Source organism: Mustela nivalis (assembly GCF_964662115.1).
Source record: "Mustela nivalis genome assembly, chromosome: 7".
Taxonomy (NCBI): Eukaryota; Metazoa; Chordata; class Mammalia; order Carnivora; family Mustelidae; genus Mustela; species Mustela nivalis.
Genome location: NC_139026.1, coordinates 100482801 through 100503636, shown reverse-complemented (window position 1 = coordinate 100503636; position 20836 = coordinate 100482801). Strand labels below are relative to the sequence as shown.

The following is a 20836-nucleotide window of genomic DNA, read 5'->3' as shown; positions in this document are numbered from 1 at the left end:
GCTGGAAAAAGTTAATTTTGGTTTTTCTGTAAACCTCAGAAAAATGAAAAGTCTATTAGGTGCTAGACAGCAGAAAGACTGCAAGCTCTGTGAGTGGAGGGATGCTTTTTTATGGCTCTACCTCAAGACTACAGAACAGTGATTAGTAGGTGCATAAATAAATGTTTAATGATTATTTAAAATTAAAAATCAACTTTGAAACACATCCTTAAGAGGATCTGCTTTACTCTGACATGCTTTCTTTTCTATTTTTAATTATATAATAACTAAAAAGTCTATCATATAGTTACCCACCCATTAAAAATAGGGGGTTTTTATCAAAAGATTCAGAGTAAGAAATAAAAGACTAAATAAGGCCTTAAATAGCTTTATTGAAATCTGTATAAATAAACATGCACATTTCAAATGTAAACTCAAGTGAACTCAAGTGCAGACAAAATTTTAACCTCTGTCATGCAGGAGGTTAGTTTACATTAAAAAAAAAAGAAGAAGAAAAGCAAGAAAAGAAAGGAAAAGTAAAGATAAACAAAAACAAAAACAAAAACAAACCCAAAGCAGCTTTTAAAATACCAGGATGAAAAACCAGCTTTAATATCAAGGTATAAAGCAAAGCCATGATCAACATACCTCATTTATCCTGGTCAAATGCATTTTTTTTTAAACTTTTAAATGCTAACATAAATAAATAATTTACCAAAAATGTGCACTCACAGAGTGAACTTTTATTTACAATACACAATTTATAATCTATTGTATTTGATTAGTTCAAGTGAAGAACATTATACTTTTTGCTTTAATAACAGTGGGACACAAAGCAATTTCTCAGGTAGTCGATATGTGAAATGTGCCCCAGCATTTAGATTTTCTATTAAAGGCAGTATTGTATGCCAATCGACAATACATTCTTTCAACTAGATTAAAGGGAAAAAGCAGCAAATGAAAAATGTTTCAAATGTTCACACGTATTTTTGGCATCCTGGATCCTTGAATGTGGTGAACTTAAATCAAATTCAAGGTTTGTATGCTTTATATACTATACAGGTTCTGACTCTAGAACATGCAATGCCAATTTTCTTATAACAAGTTACCTTCTGAGAAAAGCTGTAAGGCTATGGTGAATTCCATCAGGAACACACAAAGAAAGTTAACAGACCTACCTTAAAGCCAATTGTCCATTAATGATTTAAAGGCCAGTATAGGAAAAAAATTTCTCATCTAAGCTTGATGTGGTTATTACTATGGATACAGAATATTCTTAAGTCTGTCCTTCTATTACAATAATTGGAAGAGCTAAAAGTTGCCAAATTACCGAAAAATGGGGTAGAGAAAAACAGACAGCAAAAATTTTAATTTTGGAACACACCAGATTAAAGATATACATTTTAAAGCAAGTGAAAAAAATTTTGAGTATCTAAGGAATAGATCCGAATAGCAGTAAAAAATACTTACATTTAACTGAAAAATCATTTTAGATGGAGTGTGAAATCTAGAACCTGTTTCCACAACAGCACTAAGATGAACATAATATTCTGGATTTTTAGTGATACTACAAAAGAAAATAACTTTTCCAAGATTGTTTTTTATATCATGATTTGGTTTTTTAATAGGCCCATGTAGATTACCAGGGATAGATTTGAAAATTTGGTTTTCCAAGAATACTACTGCAGTATTTATGCCACATTGATACCGCAGCTAAATATTATAGTAATATATGTGGCAGCCTAATGCACATGAACTAGATTATCCAAAAACTAAGTTCAGCCATAGTTTTCTTGCAGTATTATTAGAGCAAAATAAATGACCAACATCCACAAATTTAACATTTGTCATCAATTAACTCACATCCAAAAAATTAAAGAAAACATAATTCATCAAAACAGCAGCAAACTTAAAAGGGATTTATTTGTGATTTCCTATATATATTTAGCTTGTAATTACAAGACTGTAAATGTATTAAGAGACAATTTCTGTTAAAGTTTTCATTGTGTTTCACTTCAAGTACTGCACAAGTTAAAATCTGATAAAGGATTTACATTCGGTTATCTGAAACTCCCCATCTCAGACTTTTGTTTAATGTGGTGGGTAACTTCATCATTTCAATAGATACCACCAGCAGGAAAGTCTCTCTTTTATGGCTTCTAGGACTTTCATTAGTTAGTGTGCATACAGTTTTCATTTTCTATATCATTGTCATTATCATTGCTATCTTCATCACTTTCTAATGGGATGCCTGTGGCAGCTGAAGCACCTTTAGTTTCTCGGTCAAGAGGAAAAAAGCCAGTTCCACTGAAAGTGTCTTGTCTCTGGTAGAAAAGTACATATGCCGCTTTGGACTGTTGAAACAAATAAAGCATATTAAAATCATCAAAATTCTCAAAGATCACATTAAGTATACTATGTATTTTTCAGCTGGTAATCCATTTTGGTTATAAATCAGGGCAGAAATCAAACAGAAAAATCCCACATGGTCAAAAGGAAGTTACTAAAATTGGTTTAAATATAAGATGATATCTATATATAAAGGAGGAAAAGTCACCAGAATTAGCATTTTTATTCTCTATTACATTCGTTGAATAGGTAAGTAAATGCAACTATTTCATAGATCGACCTTGTTAACATGAAACAATTCTATGCTTCTTCCCTCCCATCTCTAAGGAAAAGGTAAGCTTCTTTCTAACACTAATTGCTCTAAGTTTGCTTTATAGTCCAGCTTTTCCTACTGTTAAGGATATTGCTCCGTTCATCATCACTACATATCTTTATTTTTTATTTTATTTTTTAAAAAGATTTTATTTATTTATTTGACAGACAGAGATCACAAGTACGCAGAGAGGCAGGAAGAGAAAGAGGGGGAAACAGGCTCCCTGCTGAGCAGAGAGTCTGATGCGGGGCTCGATTCCAGGACCCTGAGAAAATGACCTGAGCCGAAGGCAGAGGCTTTAACCCACTGAGCCACCCAGGCACCCATCACTACGTATCTTTAGTAAGTTCTTTATCTAGTGGACTTCTTGGCATAACAAATACTCAAAAGTCTTTTCCCATCCTAAATCCCTCTTCATTCTACTGCCTTCTTCTAGTTGCCAGGCTGGCAGATAGAGCCGTTGAATATTCATTTTTCACTCTCATGCACACTCCTCAATTCAGTATGATCTGTTGCCCCAATCATTCTAACGAAATGCCTTTCACTAGAGGCAATAATCTGCTATAGACAAATTAAATGGGTGCTTTTTAAAATCCTTTTAGTCAATCTCTCGATAGCATTTGATGCTTTACTCCTCCTCTTTCCTGCATCAAATAATTTTTGGCATTTATGACACTATTTTTCCTTAGATCTTCTATCTCCATGGTTGTTTCTTTTTTTGTGTTCTCATTAAGTCCTAACCTTAAAAAAAAAAAAATCACTTTCTGTCCTCTGTCCACTCTTTCTCAATCTTTACCTTCTCACTAGGTGACTTATTCAAACCTATGGCTTCAACTGCTATCTAAGACCAATAATGCAAATTTATAACTAAAGCTAGTTCTCACTCCTGAACTCTAGTCCTATTAGTCCCACTTTCTAATAGAAAATTCCCCAAAGCTATCATATAAGTAGCTCAAATTTCAACAGCAAATATTCTTCCTATATTTCATCTGAATTAAGTCATCTTCAACTTCTTCCTATGCATTTCTATGTATTTATATCCAATCTTGATCAAGTTCTAATAATTCTATTAAGGAACTATCTTATAAATCTATTTCCCCCTTGTCTCTATACGTTACACCACAAACTTAAATTTAGAAGCTTGTATTGCAGGAATGACACCTCCTTTTAGCTGGAGGCTATAATGGTCTTTCTGTTTCTTTTCTCATTGCCTTCCAAATTTAATACTGTTCTATTGCTTAATAATCACCCATGCTTCTCACAGTCTTTAAGAAAAGCTCTAAACCCTGAAGAATATCATCCTTTTTGATCTAATTGCCAAGTTTAAGTTTAGCCTAATTTCTGCCCCATATTCCTAACAAGTATGTCCTTTCAATAATACCCAATTATTTCAATAATAGCAAAGTATGTCCTTTCAATAATACCAAATTATTTCAATAATACCAAATTATTTGTTTTCCTAAATGTCATGTTCTGTCATGCCTCCTTGCTTTTGTAGGTATTGTTTTTCTGCTTAGAACACCTTTACTTCTTTCATTTAATTTACTTCCATTTTTAAAGTTGCAGACTCAGGTCAAACACCACTTTCTCATGCAATCTTCCCTGCACTGGTCCTATCTCTAAACCCTAAATCAATGGAGAGATGGCTGTCCTATTTCCATGCAGTCAAGATGTTTAACAGTACTTATGATTTAACTGTTAATTTACTTCTCTGTCATTTCTGGACTTTCAGCCTCTTCAAGTCAGAAATAGCTGTCTTTTAATCTTGTTTAGAATTGAGTCCTATATAAAGAAGGTACTCAAATACCTGCTGACTAAATGAAGTATCATCACTGTAGGTAATTTCAGGATGTTTTGGTTGGGAGATCTACAGAGAAGAACACAACTGAAAAGTGATGGTTGAGACCTGAAATTAGGAGTCTAAATATAAACTGGAAATATAATTAATTTAGGCACATACATATTTAAAAAACATTAGTGTTCAAGTCTCTTTGTTAGGGAGTTAAGTAACAGTACATAATATATATACACACATAGATAAAGATATAAGATATCTGTAAAGAAACAACTCAAAATTATTTCATATCTGTTCATACAACAATGGATTAAAACTATGTCAATAATAGGGCTCAGAAGTTAATTAATTTATTAAACTGGACAATATATGTTGAAGACGTAAGGCACTACAAACTAATGAAAAAGCTAGTTTCTGTCCTCAAAGAATGTAAAATTTAAACTGGGAAATATGAGCTCCATGCTCACAGGAACAAATACTACTTTTCTCACTCTTTGTACTATTATGATCAAACAGTAAAATTTTAGGAATACAAACTTTAATAGAAAAATAAATCCTTATTAAGCCAAGTCTTCGCTTTCTTCTTAGAATAAACTTGTCATCCCCTCACTAATCAATATTTGTTAATAAAAATATGCTCTACTGGGAAGCAAAACAAATGCCAATATTCTGGTTCCAGCTGTGGCTGAAAAACTGATGCAAATATGAACAGATATTACTTCCTCATTTTTCTACTATTCAGAAGATATTCAAGTAACAGATACTCAAGGTCAATTTAAAAAAATTTCTCTAATTTGTTTCATCCAACCATGTAATTTTGAGTTTAAATGTTTAAGAGTCACAAAGCATAAGACTTTACTTTAAAAATCATAGGTATGGTAATAGAAGGCCCTTAAAGATTTTTCCTTTTCTATTTTAGTATGCTGAGTAGTCAATGTCCCCAAATGTCTGAACCTACTTTCCTACTTTCCAAAGGAAAATTTTATTATTTTCATTAGAAAACTCCATTTTTCATGATGAAATTTATGCTTCTTTTAGTAGGCAAATTTGGAGACAAATTTCCACTTAGAGGACAACTTTACATTTCTTTAAATCAGAGAAAGTATCTCTTAACTATTAGAAACTGCTAAAATATAGACTGTAGTGTTTCATGGGAGCTTTTAAAGTGGCTCTTGTGGGGCGCCTGGGTGGCTCAGTGGGGTAATGCCTCTGCTTTTGGCTCAGGTCATGATCCCAGGGTCCTGGGATCGAGTCCCACATTGGGCTCTCTGCTCAGCAGGGAGCCTGCTTCCTCCTCTCTCTGCCTACCTCTCTGCCTACTTGTGATCTCTGTCTGTCAAGTAAATAAATAAAATCTTAAAAAAAAAAAAATAAAGTGGCTCTTGTGATTTTTCAGGAAATATACTTACCACAATCTGGTCTTCAGATGCAGTTGAGACACTACTGTCATCAAAGTAGTACCATTTTCCATCATCTTTATTTTTTGCGAAAGCAGTATCTAATGAAAAAATATAATCACTTCTGTGACTGAAATGATCTATGGTTTCCTGGGGGAACCCGCAAAACTTTACAATCATCTATATAAGGAATACATATTAAAATTACATGACAATCATCTACACAAGACCTAAAGACCTATTACACATTCAACTGATTCCATTGATTACAGGTTTTAATGTATTTCCTACAATCTAAATGCCCAAGATAATTGTCAAAGACATTGAAATTTGTGACTTTTTCATCCCAAGGACACACAGAATAGATTTATTATTTTTCAGTTCACAGAATAACACTAATGACAATACATGGGAATTAATATTTATGTAGTGCTTATGGTAGACCAGCTCTAGTGCTATGTACTTTACATGTATTATCTCATAGAGAAGGTATTATTATTCCTCTAACTTTAGAAATGGGGAAAGTGAAACATTAAGAGAAGTTTAATATGTAACGGTAAAGTTGGTAAGCTTTCACCAGGTTGAGTGAGCATTTAAACCCAAGTTATTTAATCGTAACTTAAATTTTGTATGACAAATATTTTTTCAATACCATCCTATTAACTTGTAGTAGTTTTTACATCAAAATATTTTTTAGTCTTTAACGAAAATATGGAGCAAGAAAAAAAAGGTAATTTATTTGTACAACTTTTAAAGATGTGCTTTATCATTAGAAGTTAAAAATGCCCCCTTTACACATTTCATGCTTTGTCTTAACTATCCAATAACTGAGGAAACAAAGTTGCAAAATGTCTGCAAAATAATTATCTGTCATCATAGCTTCTAAAAAGTGACACTTTATAGGTTATATCTTCTAAATATTTCTACCCCTCACAAAACAAAATTGCTGCTCTTCTGTGTGGAGCCTATTGTGGGTTGTAAGTTTGTCAGCTGAACTGCAGACCACTGTATCCATAAGTAAAAATAAACACTGAATAAAAAGACAAGATCTAACAATAAAATGATTTATAAGAGAAAAACTGAACAAAAAGGCACCTAGAGTTTGCAAACCAAGTGATACCAAAAGAAAAAATATGTCAAATACTGGTAAAAGGAACAAGAAAGAAGAGCTACCATTTCAAACATAAATGCAACTAATAATGTAAAACAATTAATAAAATTATTAGTAGAGATAGATAAATCAACATTTTAATAAGAATCCTGACAAATTCTAAGAAATATAACAAATATCTGAATATAACTAATAAGCTTCAAATATAAGAGAAATATAGAATTCTATGTCTGGACAGGAACTACATACGTTTTTCAGGTACAGAAACATTTAAGAAACAGACCATGTATTAAGGTACATGAACACTTTAATAAACTAAGGATTAATATAACATAGGTAGTATCCCCAACTGTTATGTAATAAAATCAAAATTAAGACAGAAGGAGAGCTTTAAAAAACCATACATTTGGAAAAGCGTATGATTAAGTGCCCTGGACTAATAAGAAAATAATAAAGGAAATTAAAAATATATACAGAATCAAAAGTAGATGAAAATACTACATTTCAAAGTTAATGGAATAAAGACAAAGCAGTAGAGGGAAATTTATAGCTTTAATTATAAATTATATACTTCAACAGAGGAGAAAAAAAGTAAACATCAGGAGTCACATGCTATTGACCAAGGTAGCCAGGCATTCTACCCTTTCCCTTTAATAAATATCTTAAGGAAAAAGTCTACAGTAATCAAACATCATGATTTTAGCAAAATGGTAAACTGTCAACTTACAGTGTCCTCCTCCCATCCCTCCATAGTGGTTGGAAACAGCAATCAAATTATAGCGACAAGGACCTGCATTTGGATTAATTAGGAATTCTGACATATCCAGGTCACTGTTTAACAAAGAGATCAAGTTAGTTTTATGTTTTCTATAAGTGTCATGAATTCTATTATCTTCTGTCAATGTTGCTTGACTCTCATTTATATAAAAAATCTCCCTCACTAAAGAAATAAGAGTCAAATAACTGTAAAACATATCATATGTATGTGTAAATACAAACATATATATAATTTTATATATATATACAGACACACACGCACACCAAAAATATGCATACACCTCTAAGTTTTGAATATTTTGGCAAGAATTTTCTTAGGGGCTAGGAATTTTAAAATTGTCTACTGACTGCTGTTTATTCAGATTTATGTTTTATGCTAATACACTTAACTCTCTAGTCTATAGTAAAAGAGTCATCACCATTTGCCATTGACCCTTTTAATTTTTCATATTTCTGAAGTCATTTTGAGTAATTACATCTTTAAGGATTATTCTACATTTCTCTGGTTCTGATGATCTATATACCCCAAGTGGGCAATATTTTTTGAAATGCAACCAACTGTTTGTAATCTGTCATGCATGAAACTGGAACATGACCATTTTATAACTTATCATTATTTGTTTTTTTTGGACTTGCATCATTAAAAAGCAATAATGATTAAAATTTCAAGTATATCTCACAGATTCCAGCTTATCATTACTTCGGTTCTAATTGCACTTAAAATGCTATATATATATACTTTTTTAATGCTATAAAAAACTTGAGAAAACTTTGATGGCTCATAATTTTGTTAAGGAGAAAATTACCATTTTTTTTCTGGTAAAAAACTGCAAAATGTTTTTAATTGTAACTTTACACCAATCAGAATAAGCAATCCAAAGAATGTTTTCAATATTACCTCTATTTCTTTCTAATCACACACACCTGCCAATGGCAGGTGTCTACTTCTTAACTGTTTCAAACACCTGGTGCACAAATACAAAATATAAAAGAATACTATTAATGTTCTTTTAGCAAAATGGGAGTGTACCAAGTTATTGCTGTAAAATATTGCATGATGAAGTCCTTCCTGGACCATGTGAACAAGAATACACAATTTCATTTTTGTCCTTATGAATTCTCAATTAAATTTAGTGAAAGGATTAGAAAAAAATAAAGGACTACAAAGATGCTGTCTCCAGACTTTTTACAAAAATGATGTAATACTCTGACCAATGCAATAAACTGAAGTATGACACAAAAGGGATGACTGATTATACTACTGGTATCATCCTTTTCAACAATTACATTATTCTGTTTCACACTCAGTCTTTGTAAAAAAGTGTACGTAGGAATAACTGATTATTAATGATGAAATATATCCTAGGAAAAAATAAAATCAGTACGATCCCACAGAGTATCTTAGATTTATTTATAAACAGTGCCAATGAACCCATATAATAATGTAATACAGAATTACTTTTATTCTGTTTAAAAGGTATATTTTCTCTTTATTCTCTGAAAAGTATCTATTTTTTTTAAAAGACTTTATTTTATTTGACAGGGAGAGATCACAAGTAGGCAGAGAGAGAGAGGAGGAAGCAGGCTCCCTGCTGAGCAAAGAGCCCGACGTGGTACTTGATCCCAGGACCCTGAGATCATGACCTGAGCTGAAGGCAGAGGCTTAACCCACTGAGCCACCCAGGTGCCCCTCTCTGAAAAATATCTAAAAAGGAATAAAAATTTTTACTGATCCTTACAAATTTTTCAGACTACTCATAAATACACTAAAAAACTGAAGTTGGATCCAATACTATCTGATGATTTTACGAACCTACAGTTGCCCAATGTTTATAAAGCATAATCAAAACTTACTTGATTGGAAAATCAACTAAAGTATCCAGTTTGTCTCTCATGTATCGACTGTAAGAAAATCGCTTGAGATGTACCACAAGTACTGGAGGCAGGGACCATAAATCCAGTTTCTTTGTGGCTTGCTGATGTTCTTTACAATTTGGACAATACCTAAAAATAAAGTGAAATATTCAAAGCTTGCTAAAGGTAATGAAAATAATAGATTAAAAAAATGCTTGGCAAGTTTCACATTTATTCAGTGGGCAATTACTATGTGCCTAATATACATCATATACATACATATATATATATGTATGTATATATATTTATATATATATGTATGTATATATATTTATATACACATACATATATATACATATATATACATGTATATATATTTATATACATACATACATATATACATATATATACACATACATATATATCTTCAGTAAATCAAATTTAGATTATAAATTAATATGTATATAGGTATTCAAAGAAATGATGAAGGCTAGATTATTTACATTTTAGTAAGCTAAAAGAATACAAAACTATGCTGAGATATAAGTATTAGAAAATCTCAAAACTTCTGGGCTCTAATGGAATTAATAACACCACAAAACATGATTTTCCTAAAAACGTTTCTATCAAAATAGCTACACAGCAAAAAATTCTTGGGAAAACTAAAATTATCCATAGTAAAATTGCTACTGTAGAAAATACAGTAAAAAGATTAAAGCTTAACATTATAATAATACTTCTCAACATCTGAGTCACTTTTCTTTTTAAAGATTTTATTTACTTATTTGAGAGAGAGAGAGACAGACAGACAGTGACAGATAAAGTGAGAGAGAGCACAAGTGGGGAGGAGAGGAAGCAGCAGGCTCCCAACTGAGCAGGGAGCCTGATAAAGGGCTTGATCCCACGACCCTAGGATTGTGACCTGGGCCAAAGACAGAAACCTAAATCCACTGAGACACCCAGTGCCCCTCGAATCACTTTTAACAGACTATTTTTAAAGAAGTGCTTATTATTTAAAATATCAAAAGGAATTTAGTTACTGCTTTTTCAACTTGATATATCACATACCTCAGTACAAATCCTTACAAAATAATCAGATGCAATTTTTTAACTTTGTCTCTTACCAGGGATCTTCAGCACCTAGCTTTTCTTTTGTTGTAAAAAGCTCAATGCAATCTTTTAATTTCACAAAGGGTTTTTTAGGAGGTTTATATTCCACACTTTCATGTTTTTCAAAATCCTAAAGAGAAGTATTTCTTGAGTTAAGAGAACAAATGAAACAAAACTCATTTTAGTGATACCATCTTACTATGAATAGCAATGAAAAACTCCTAAACTTTCTCAAAAGAACTATAAAGCTTATTTCAGCTGAGATTTATACCACTCTTCTAAAAAAAACTTCTCTATACACACCTACATGGATGATTAAAACTGTTAATAGAAAGCATGTTTGTAAACCAATAAGACTTTTCTAGTACATAACCATTTTTCTACTAGCAAAATAACCATACTTGGTAGAAGGAAAAGAAAGTAACAAAACTGCAATCAACCTGGGTACATATGGAATGAGTGATGACTTACCTCAGCAGCATTTTCATCAAAATATCGTTTTTTCAAATCAGGATCCCAATCCAAAGCAAGAAAAGATCTTTCTAAGATGAAAAACACATTTTTTTTTTCTTTAAAACTTAATATGCCTTCATTAAAATGAGTATATTTTAATGTTAAGATCTATACTAGAATAAACAATCTCTTCTACTTGGACTACCTTTCTACTTGCTGTTTCCAAGTCATTAAAAATTTAAGGAGTTAAAAAAAAATAGAAAACTTAAGCATAAGTCTAACCTCCATTTAATAAGCAGTGCTGTGTTTTAGTACGCTTAGAAATTAAGACTTCTCATTTAAGATACGTAGATTTTATATAGATAAGTGAATGTTATTTTTCATGACTATTGAATTTCAGTTTTCACCTAAAATAATAACATACTTTGGTCAAGTTCAGTGTTCAAGCCAGTTTTCATACTTACCATCTAGCCTAAGCTGCCGCTCATCAAATCTTATATGCCTGGTATCATCTTTGATGTAGTTGATATCTGTATTGCCTAAATTGTTGAACTGGAATGTAAACAGTCTTTTTTTGTGTCCCGTGATTTGACCTTTGCAAATTTCCTCAGTACATAATCCATTTTCAGAATCATTATCTCCTCCAACTGAATCTTCAGACTGACTATTTTCATTCTCGGAGGGAAGTTCTTGATCCTGGCTGGATTCATCATCTGGCTCATCTGTTTCCATTTCACCTAATTTTAGATATTAGAAGTCTTTAAATAAACTCAATGCTACATTTAAAAGTTATTAATATTAACAATATTTTTCCCAGGCTTGGAGAGATTTTTTTTAGTTCCTTAATCCCCATCTTCTTTTTTTCTGAGGCAATAATTCAAGTGAAAGGTTTTATAAAATTTAACAGGAAAGTCTTACTTGGTGAGCCTTCTTCATGTATGCCATTTGGGCCATTCCCATTAATATTTTGGTCCTTACAGCAGTGTAGGGATCCTTCAGTTTCTTCTGTTTCAGTAGATATTTTGACATATCGGCTTAAATAAAATCAGAAATCATACAAATTTAGTTCTATGATGGTAAAAACTAAAAAAAAAAAAAAAAAAAAATTTTCCCCATTCTTTCAGTACTTTTTTTTTTTTTTTAAAGATTTTGTTTATTTGACAGAGAGAGATCACAAGTAGGCAGAGAGGCAGGCAGAGAGACAGAGAGAGAGAGGAGGAAGCAGGCTCCCTGCTGAGCAGAGAGCCTGATGCGGGACTTGATCCCAGGACCCTGAGATCATGACCTGAGCCGAAGGCAGCGGCTTAACCCACTGAGCCACCCAGGCGCCCCTCTTTCAGTACTTTTTAATGAAGTAATAGTGGTCATTTAGTAGATTCAAGGATAAATCAAATTCAGGATAGAGTACCATAAGTGCAAGTGACCAATCATTTCTGTTTTGGTTGTCTTTATAAAAAGAAAGGAGTTGGTTTGTTACTTCTAGGGTTTTAACATCTTATGATAAAAGTTTGTGGCAGGGGCGCCTGGGTGGCTCAGTGGGTTAAGCTGCTGCCTTCGGCTCGGGTCATGATCTCAGGGTCCTGGGATCTAGTCCTGCTTCGGGCTCTCTGCTCAGCGGGGAGCCTGCTTCCCTCTCTCTCTCTCTGCCTGCCTCTCTACCTACTCTGTCTGTCAAATAAATAAATAAAATCTTAAAAAAAAAAAACTTAAAAAAAATGTATGTGGCAAATAATTTCTTGACTTAAAATTATTGTATAAATATCCTCATTTAGGTGATGTATGTATTATTGCTAAGATCACTAATGACTGTATAATGTGATCTTTATGTATGGGTTATGAGACTATAATGATTAAAATAGGTATGCCAGAAAGAATGTGTCAGTTACAAAGGATAAAACCAAAGGGATCAAATGGCAGTTTTGATTACATTTCAAATCAAGGTTTTTAGGAAGACAAAAATGGGTTGGCTTAAAATACTCTCAACCCTGAAAATTTATTCTTTTAAATAAAACCATTTGTAGGAGTTCCTGAACCAGCAATGTGTATAAAGAAATGAAGCATCTGAAATTTGTTATAATGTCAGAGTGCATACATGACAAATTCCTATTTTCTTCCAACTACAAACTTCTGGTTTAAAACAGCTATAAGAACCATGCTTTCTGGGTTTGCAATTACCTAAATAATGTGTTTTTACATGATCAACAAACTGAATTAAACTATAATTTGATTTTGTAAATTTCTGTTTAAACACAGTTGAGATAATATAGACTTATCAAATTATATTCTGATAGTACACTACACATTTATTTTTATTAACTATTCTAACACTCATTTTGTTAATGTAGAATTGTCTGACACTTACCACATTCTCAAAAGCAGGAGATTATAGAGTTTATCTTCAGTATTATTTCGTGGTACAGCCATAAGAAAAGGCTGACCAAAAAGTGAAGAACCAGTATGGTGGGTATAACTTGAATGTCTAAATTTTTCTCTTAGGCAAACAGGAATAATCACATGCTCTGTATCTTCTGTCCTATTGATGTTAATTTCAAACCTATAAGGACAAAACTGACCATAAACTCTGAAAACTTTTATGTTATTTCTTCTGAAATTTTCCCAATTAATATTTTGCACAATGAATTTTATACTTACACATAAATATCATCCCGTTCCATAATACTACTAAGGTTTTCATCCATAGCGAATATTCTGTGAAATCTATGATTGTATATATCAGTAACTATCATCTAAAAGGAAATAAATTTCTATTAAGCTGGTTTTACATCACTGAAAAACTAAACTCCAGTTTACATTCTTCAAACCCAGAAATACCTTACCTTATCTGCAGGTACTCCTGACAAAGCAGACAATGCTGTACAAAGATCAAGTATGTTTCCAATTTTGGGGACAACCACTTTGTACTAAAAAAACAAAAAATTGTAATGAATTTATTACTTTGGAAAAAATACTCAGTAGATGAAAATGAACTCACGGTTGCTTCCTCACATTCACTTAGTAGTTGTTTTACAGTGTCTTTCTCCAATCCTACCATCATCCTCGCTGGCAATGTCTCTATGGATAATTTAAATTAGCCTTATTTTTCCCTGGATCTTTGATTCAAAGACCCACACTTACATTCAACTGTAGTTCACTTCTTGCACCTTGCCATAAACTCATTCCACCTCCAGTTTCTTAAACTCTTTATCAGGCTACTGACTAACCATTAATTACTTCTCCTGGAAACTTGTTCTTCCCCATTCTTGGCTTGCACTTAGAGCTTTAGTCCTTTTAATTCTCAATCTTCTCCTGGTTTTCCAGCTTCCTACTGTCTTCATGGCCTTCCATCCAGATCCTACATGATTTATCATTTCAACTACTGCACTGCAAAACCTTTAACTACTTTGTTATTCAATTTTATTCTTGCTATAGTTCCTTAGAGCTGTTTGATATGCTGGAGAAAACTGACCAACTTAGAGACTGGTTTGCTACAAATTCTCAGTGCCCAAGTCTTAACTGATTGTTCAACACTAGCCAGAAATTCTGTGCCTCCCTTAGTTACTTCTTCCTTCATTTCTCTCAGTAATTATATAAAATCCTCACCATTCCTTAGGCTTCCTATTTCACCACTTCTCCCTTCACTGTCTACAGAATACCATAAAAAAAAAAAAAAAAAAAAAAGAGGTTACTGGATAGGAAAATCTCCAACTTTGTGTCCTTCAACAAACTTCTAAAAGATCCTTTTCTCCATCTTTTTCTACATAGGAAAGAGAATCAGGTGTCACCCTTCCCATCTAAGGCTAAACCTAGCATCTATGCTCTGAATCTCATCGTGTTCCATTTCCTTGGGAACCAGCAATCAGTCCTTATTCCATTTTGTTCTGATCCTTATATAAGCAGTGAAATAATTTACAAGCCTCTCCAAAAAAAAAAAAAAAAAAAGAAAAAAAAAAAAAGGAAAAGAAAGAAAGGAAAAAAGAATGAAATAAACCACTCCTTCACTGCCTCTTCCCTCTATCTCCCTTTCTCATTTGCTTTATAAATAACCTTGCTAAAAGTAATGTCTACAGTATCTTAACTTCCTCACTTCCCATTCACTTATCAATCCACCCCTAGCTTTTGTCCTCATTTCTTTCTTTTACCCCCTTTACCAAGGTTGTCAAATTCCTTTAGAATTTTACCCTTAATCTTTTTTTCTTCTTAAGATTTTATTTATTTGTCAGAGAGAGAGAGAGAGAGACAGCACACGCCCACAAGCAGGGGGAGCAGAAGGCAGAGGAAGAAACAGGCACCTCCTTGAGCAAGGAGTTCAATGTGGAACTTGATCCCAAGGACAATGGGGTCATGACTTGAGCCCAAGGCAGATGATAAAAGGCTTAAAGTACTGAGTCACCCATACGCTACCCTCCCCCACCCCCTGAGCCCTCTTCTTGACTGTATAGGCTATCTTTAGAACAGGTGACAATATACCCCAGTTTGCTCTGGCCAGTCCTGGATGAGCCTGCTGTCCTAGTATAATTATTAATAATGGCCCCTTTTATTTTTAAGAGAATTCTGGTTTAGATGATACATTACAGGATCACCCTATCCTTAAGGAATCTCATCCTTCTAAGACATTCATTATTTTCATAGAGTTCACTGCCCACTTTCTATCTCAAGCACAGATGTCTCTCCTCCAGTCTAGATAGAGAAACTCAATGCCAACTACCTAAATTTTCCTCATGCACCTCAACATGTACAATACTTAACGCAGATTGAGGTCATGTTAGGTCACCATATCCAATATTAAAACAGGTTTCTTTCTAAACCTTTCTTCCTCTATATCCCATTAAAACAAATAGCACCTCTGTCTCCTCAGTTTTGCAACCCAATAAGCTTGGCATTATCTTTGAATGCACTTAAACATTTTTACTTCTTGTATTCAACTATTTCTTCTAACTGCCATCCTGACACTAATCTTAAAAGCTCAAGCCCTTTTCATTTATCATCTTATCACTGCAAAACTCACTTACATGGTCTTAGTACATCTGACCTAAGCTTTTCCAATCCAATCTTTGCACTAGCCTGGGTCTTTTTTCTCGAATACAAATCCGGTCACGTAATCTCTCATTTAATTATCTTTAATGGCTCCCCTCATTTTTAGGATGAAGTCCAAACTTCCTTTCATGGCAGCAAATTTCTTTATTAGCTCACTTCTGCTTACCATATTATCTACTTATAATTTCCATATGTGGGCTACATCCTCTTTGCCTTTAGCTCTTTGTATATCCCATTCTTGTTCTCTACAATGTCTTTATTTCCAGCTTTCACACGCTTAATCCTAATCATCCTCAGGATTCAACACAGGTGTATTGGTAGGTTGGGGTATGTCACTCCTGTATACTCCTACAGTACCCTGTCACAGCATTTTTCACACTGTATGAAAAGCTTCTTGGGAACAAGAACCAGGAACACCTTTGATTTCTAGCACTTCGCAGAGTATGGGGGGAGTCCAATACCGAATACATGTTCAATACAATTACTAATTATGACCTAAATCAACTTCATTGATGGGACAACTCATCAAGTAAGTTAACTCGGTTAATTTACCTTTCCTCTCCAGCTGGTTAAAGCACACTGTTAATGAGCCCGTCATTTTGTATTTGAATTGTTACTGCCTTCAAGTAGGAAAAAAATGCCCAATTCTTTGTGATGACCATGACTCCAATCTCCACAAATCTGTAGTTTTGGCCACCAAGTGTAAAAAGAGGTATACTGGGGCACCTGGGTGGCTTAGTAGTTAAGCATCTGCCTTCGGCTCAGGTCATGCTGCCAAGGTCCTGGGATCGAGTCCTGGACTGGGCTCAATCCCAGCTCTGAGGGAAGCCTGCTTCTCCCTCTACCACTCCCCCTGCTTGTTTTCCCTCTCTCACTGTGTCTCTCCCTGTCAAATAAATAAATAAAATCTAAAAAAAAAAAAGAAAAAGAGCTATACTAATGGAATTCATATTACTGGGAAAACAATTTAAAACTCAAATTATGGGAGAACATTCAGTACATGCCTTATAGGCTAATGTGAAATTTGAATGCAATCTGTCTCTAGGTAATAAAGATTACTTTGTATTACTAGCATGGGAGAATACTGTTTTTAACAAATGTAATGTAGAAAAACAGTGTATTTATTTTTTTGTTGCGATAAATTTTACTTATTGTTTATGCTTCTCTCTCATTCCATTATACTCATTGGCATATATTTACAAATTTCCAAACTGGAGGTACGAGTGTAGTTTAGCATTGTTACTGTTTCCCTCCACTGAAAAGAACATTAATAATTCTATGCTTATTAAAGGGTGTGAGTTTAGAAATGTGAACCTAGGGGCACCTGAGTGGCTCAGTTGGTTGGACGACTGCCTTCGGCTCAGGTCATGATCCTGGAGTCCCGGGATCGAGTCCCACATCGGGCTCCCAGCTCCATGGGGAGTCTGCTTCTCCCCCTGACCTTCTCCTCGCTCATGTTCTCTCTCACTGTCTCTCTCTCAAATAAATAAATAAAATCTTAAAAAAAAAAAAAAAAAAAAAAAAAAGAAATGTGAACCTATATTCCCCTGGCCAAAAATAAAAGCAGGCCTTTTCTGACCCTGCTCAATATTCTCAGTACTACTGAATGAGATATTGACATGAAGGCATCAGGTTCAATGAGTTCATGAAGGAAACATATAAAGTAGCAAAAGAAATAGGGGAAATGTGCATTAATTGTATGACTAGTCTTTACTAGACCTTAATCACTCTGAATGAAAGGACTATACTTTTATTATGAACACTTCATTTATGGTGTCCTTGTTAAGAGTAAACCCACTTACACGAAGTAATGGTAAGATTTTAACTTTGCTCAAAAGTAGACCTTTCATACAGATCTCGTGATATTGCTATTGACTGAACTGTGTCCCCTTAAAATTTAGTGTTGAAACCCTAACCACTAAAGTAATGGTATTTGGAGAGGGGGCTTTTGGGTGGTTTATATGAGATCAAAAAGGTGGGGCCCTCACGATGGGATTACTGCCCTTATAAGGAGATGCAACAGAGCTTATGTGCAAACAGGTGCTCTCTCTCACTGTGCTCTCTCTCAACACAGTGAGGACAAGGTTGTCTGTAAACCAGGAATAGAATCTGTACTAGATACCAACCATGCTGGTACTCTTGATTTTAGTCTTCTAGCCGCCAGAATTGTGAGAAAAAAAATTTCTATTGTTTAAAGCCACTCAGTTTATAACTACAATGCTCTAAGAAACTGCACTATCTGGTTGGAATCTAAGCTAAAGATCTTCAGGAAGCAGTCTTCTAAAGTAGGAACCATGTCTCCTGTTTGTTAAACAGAGCTTTACAATTTCATGAGGTGCCCAACACATATTTCAATGAATATAATTTTTGAATATTTCTGCATCAGTAGTACTACAAGTTATGGGGGTTGGAAATACAAAGATTACAAAGTCCCCATCTTCAAAGAACTCATGGTCTAGTGGAGAAAAGATAAGTAAACCAAAGGTTATAACAAAATTTATTAAGTGTGATAATAGAATTGAACTGAAGGTAGAAGAGGAAGAACTACTTTTTTTAAGGGTGGTTCAGGTGTCAGAGAAGGATTAACTGATTAATGAAGGGAGAAAATATAGTGCTTTGCTTAGAACATTAGTGAAGCAAGTATTTATAGCCAAACTAAATTTCCATTTCTCTTCCAAGTTAACATACCTAAATATCATAGGTATTTAAGTATACTATTATCAAATCATGAATCAAAATGTATGCTATTAGTTCTACTTCCAACAGCCATTAGAAAAAATATATAATTAACATTAAAGTTCAAGTTGGAAAATGGGAAAAATAATGTTATTAATCTTTGGTAAGCTCATACTTATCCTAACACTGTAAATTGAACAACCTATCATTTTTCTTTCATAAGAAAAAGACTTTGAGAATTTTGCTTTTACAAATAATACTTTACACATCCCTCACCTTTTCAAAATTCTAAAAAGCTGTACTAAAATTTCCAAAGTATTTAGTGTATAAAATCTCTTACACAAATAAACTTATTATTGAATTATACTTGAGCCACAAGGTCTCAACACCAAGTTTTTATAAAAGTAAGAAATGCAAAGAAAATAATCATGATTTACCTGCATAGGTTTAGTAAGTGGATCCATTCTAACTAAATATACTTCCAAGGTACGTTCTTTTTTCATGGGCAATGGAAGTGTCAAGTAACAAAAAGGATCAAATGTTACAGAAATCTTAGCACATTCAGGACAAACTAAAGTTGATTTGAAAAGCCCGTGAAATATATCTACTATGATAGAATCATTTCTTTTTAAATGGTTTTCCCAGGCTTCTTCAGCAACAATCTGTAAGAAAAATACACACATATTACACAGGGATATAACATTATTATAACAGTGGTGACAATAATATCATCAAATTTACCTTATCTGGCCTTCCATCTGCATCTTTTAATTGTATATATGGTTTTTTCCTAATTCTATTCAAATCTTCATGTAATCCATCTAATAGGAAAGCTAATAGCTCTTGACAGTCCTGCTGCTGGTATCCGGAGAACTGAGGTGCAAAACGTCCTACTTGTGTCTGTAAGAAAAGCAAAACTATAAAATCAGTTATAGGTACAAGACTGATTAAAAAAATTTGATTCTCACTATTCACGGATCCCATATTTTGTAAATTCATTGACTGCTAAAATTATTTGTCACCTCCAAATCAACTTGTGGCACTTTTGCAGTCATTTGCAGATATGGTAATTACATATAAATACATACATATAATTACATATCTTAAAAACATTTTTTAAATAAACATTTTTAAGTAACTAATCTGTAATACAGATAAGACCAGAGGACAGAAAATATAGTAAAGTTTTGTACAAAGGATTTGGAAATACTAAAGACTATCAAAATTCAATATTACTTCTGGGTCACTAGAAAAAAATTACAAAGCTCTCATTTTGTTTCTCTGTGTAAAAAGAGGATAAATCTCAGGGATAACAGGAATGTTTGTGTTCATATATAATTTTCCTAGTCTTTACAATACTAGTATTATTTTTGATAAAACTGAAGAAATGTGAAAGAAAAAGCCAGATATTAGGACCCTGTTTACACATAATTTTAAGACAATATCTAGTAAAACAAAACTAATTGGAATCACGGGTAAGGATTAAGACACAGTTTGTCTAAACTAGGTTGTCCAAAGCTTAGAAAGTTAAAGAAGATACATAAATGCAACAGTGTTTTCATTTGTTGTATTTTTTAAGAACTAGTATATAGTTAATAAAATGTTGCCTGCTAGATATCCTATGTGAGTATCATTTAAGTTTGTTTGTGTTAAAAAACAACTGAAAACTGCTAATTCTCTTTAAAACAGAACTCACCTGTAATAAATAGAAAAATTATTTCCCTGCTTTCTGTGTCAAACAAAATCTTAAACAAACAAAAATCTTAACTGGAAAAAATTTTTTAATATATAAAACTAAATTTCAGCTCAATTCTTATTTGAATGGCAAACAATTACTTGAGGTTTTATTGGTTCTAAGAGGTAACCACTTCACAAATAAGAATAAACTTAAAAGTTTAAGGATTATATTGAAAATATTTAATTAATATGTAGTGCTGGTTTTGCAGACTAGTTTCATTTCAATAATATTTCAAACTTACAATGACTCT

The 20836-nt window shown here is 33.1% G+C and overlaps 1 protein-coding gene across 15 annotated transcripts in view; it reads right to left on the bottom strand.

The window, feature by feature from the left end:
• Positions 1-351: 351 nt before the first annotated feature.
• USP15 (ubiquitin specific peptidase 15) overlaps positions 352-20836 on the bottom strand; it is a 115205-nt gene continuing 94720 nt past the window's right edge. For 7 of the 15 annotated variants that reach the window (XM_082742513.1, XM_082742516.1, XM_082742512.1 and 4 more), the window contains 13 exons: positions 19590-19748; positions 19286-19510; positions 13976-14059; positions 13791-13885; positions 13501-13692; positions 12057-12172; positions 11603-11875; positions 11157-11227; positions 10700-10815; positions 9576-9725; positions 7672-7775; positions 5846-5934; positions 352-2333 (listed from right to left, as the gene is read on the bottom strand). In XM_082742513.1, the coding sequence (XP_082598639.1) occupies positions 2151-2333; positions 5846-5934; positions 7672-7775; positions 9576-9725; positions 10700-10815; positions 11157-11227; positions 11603-11875; positions 12057-12172; positions 13501-13692; positions 13791-13885; positions 13976-14059; positions 19286-19510; positions 19590-19748 (1857 nt within the window). In that variant the 3' untranslated portion in view covers positions 352-2150. Of the gene's footprint in view, positions 2334-4448; positions 5935-7671; positions 7776-9575; positions 9726-10699; positions 10816-11156; positions 11228-11602; positions 11876-12056; positions 12173-13500; positions 13693-13790; positions 13886-13975; positions 14060-19285; positions 19511-19589; positions 19749-20836 lie in introns of those variants that run through there. The other 8 variants (XR_014314551.1, XR_014314554.1, XR_014314555.1 and 5 more) reach the window with 4 other exon arrangements.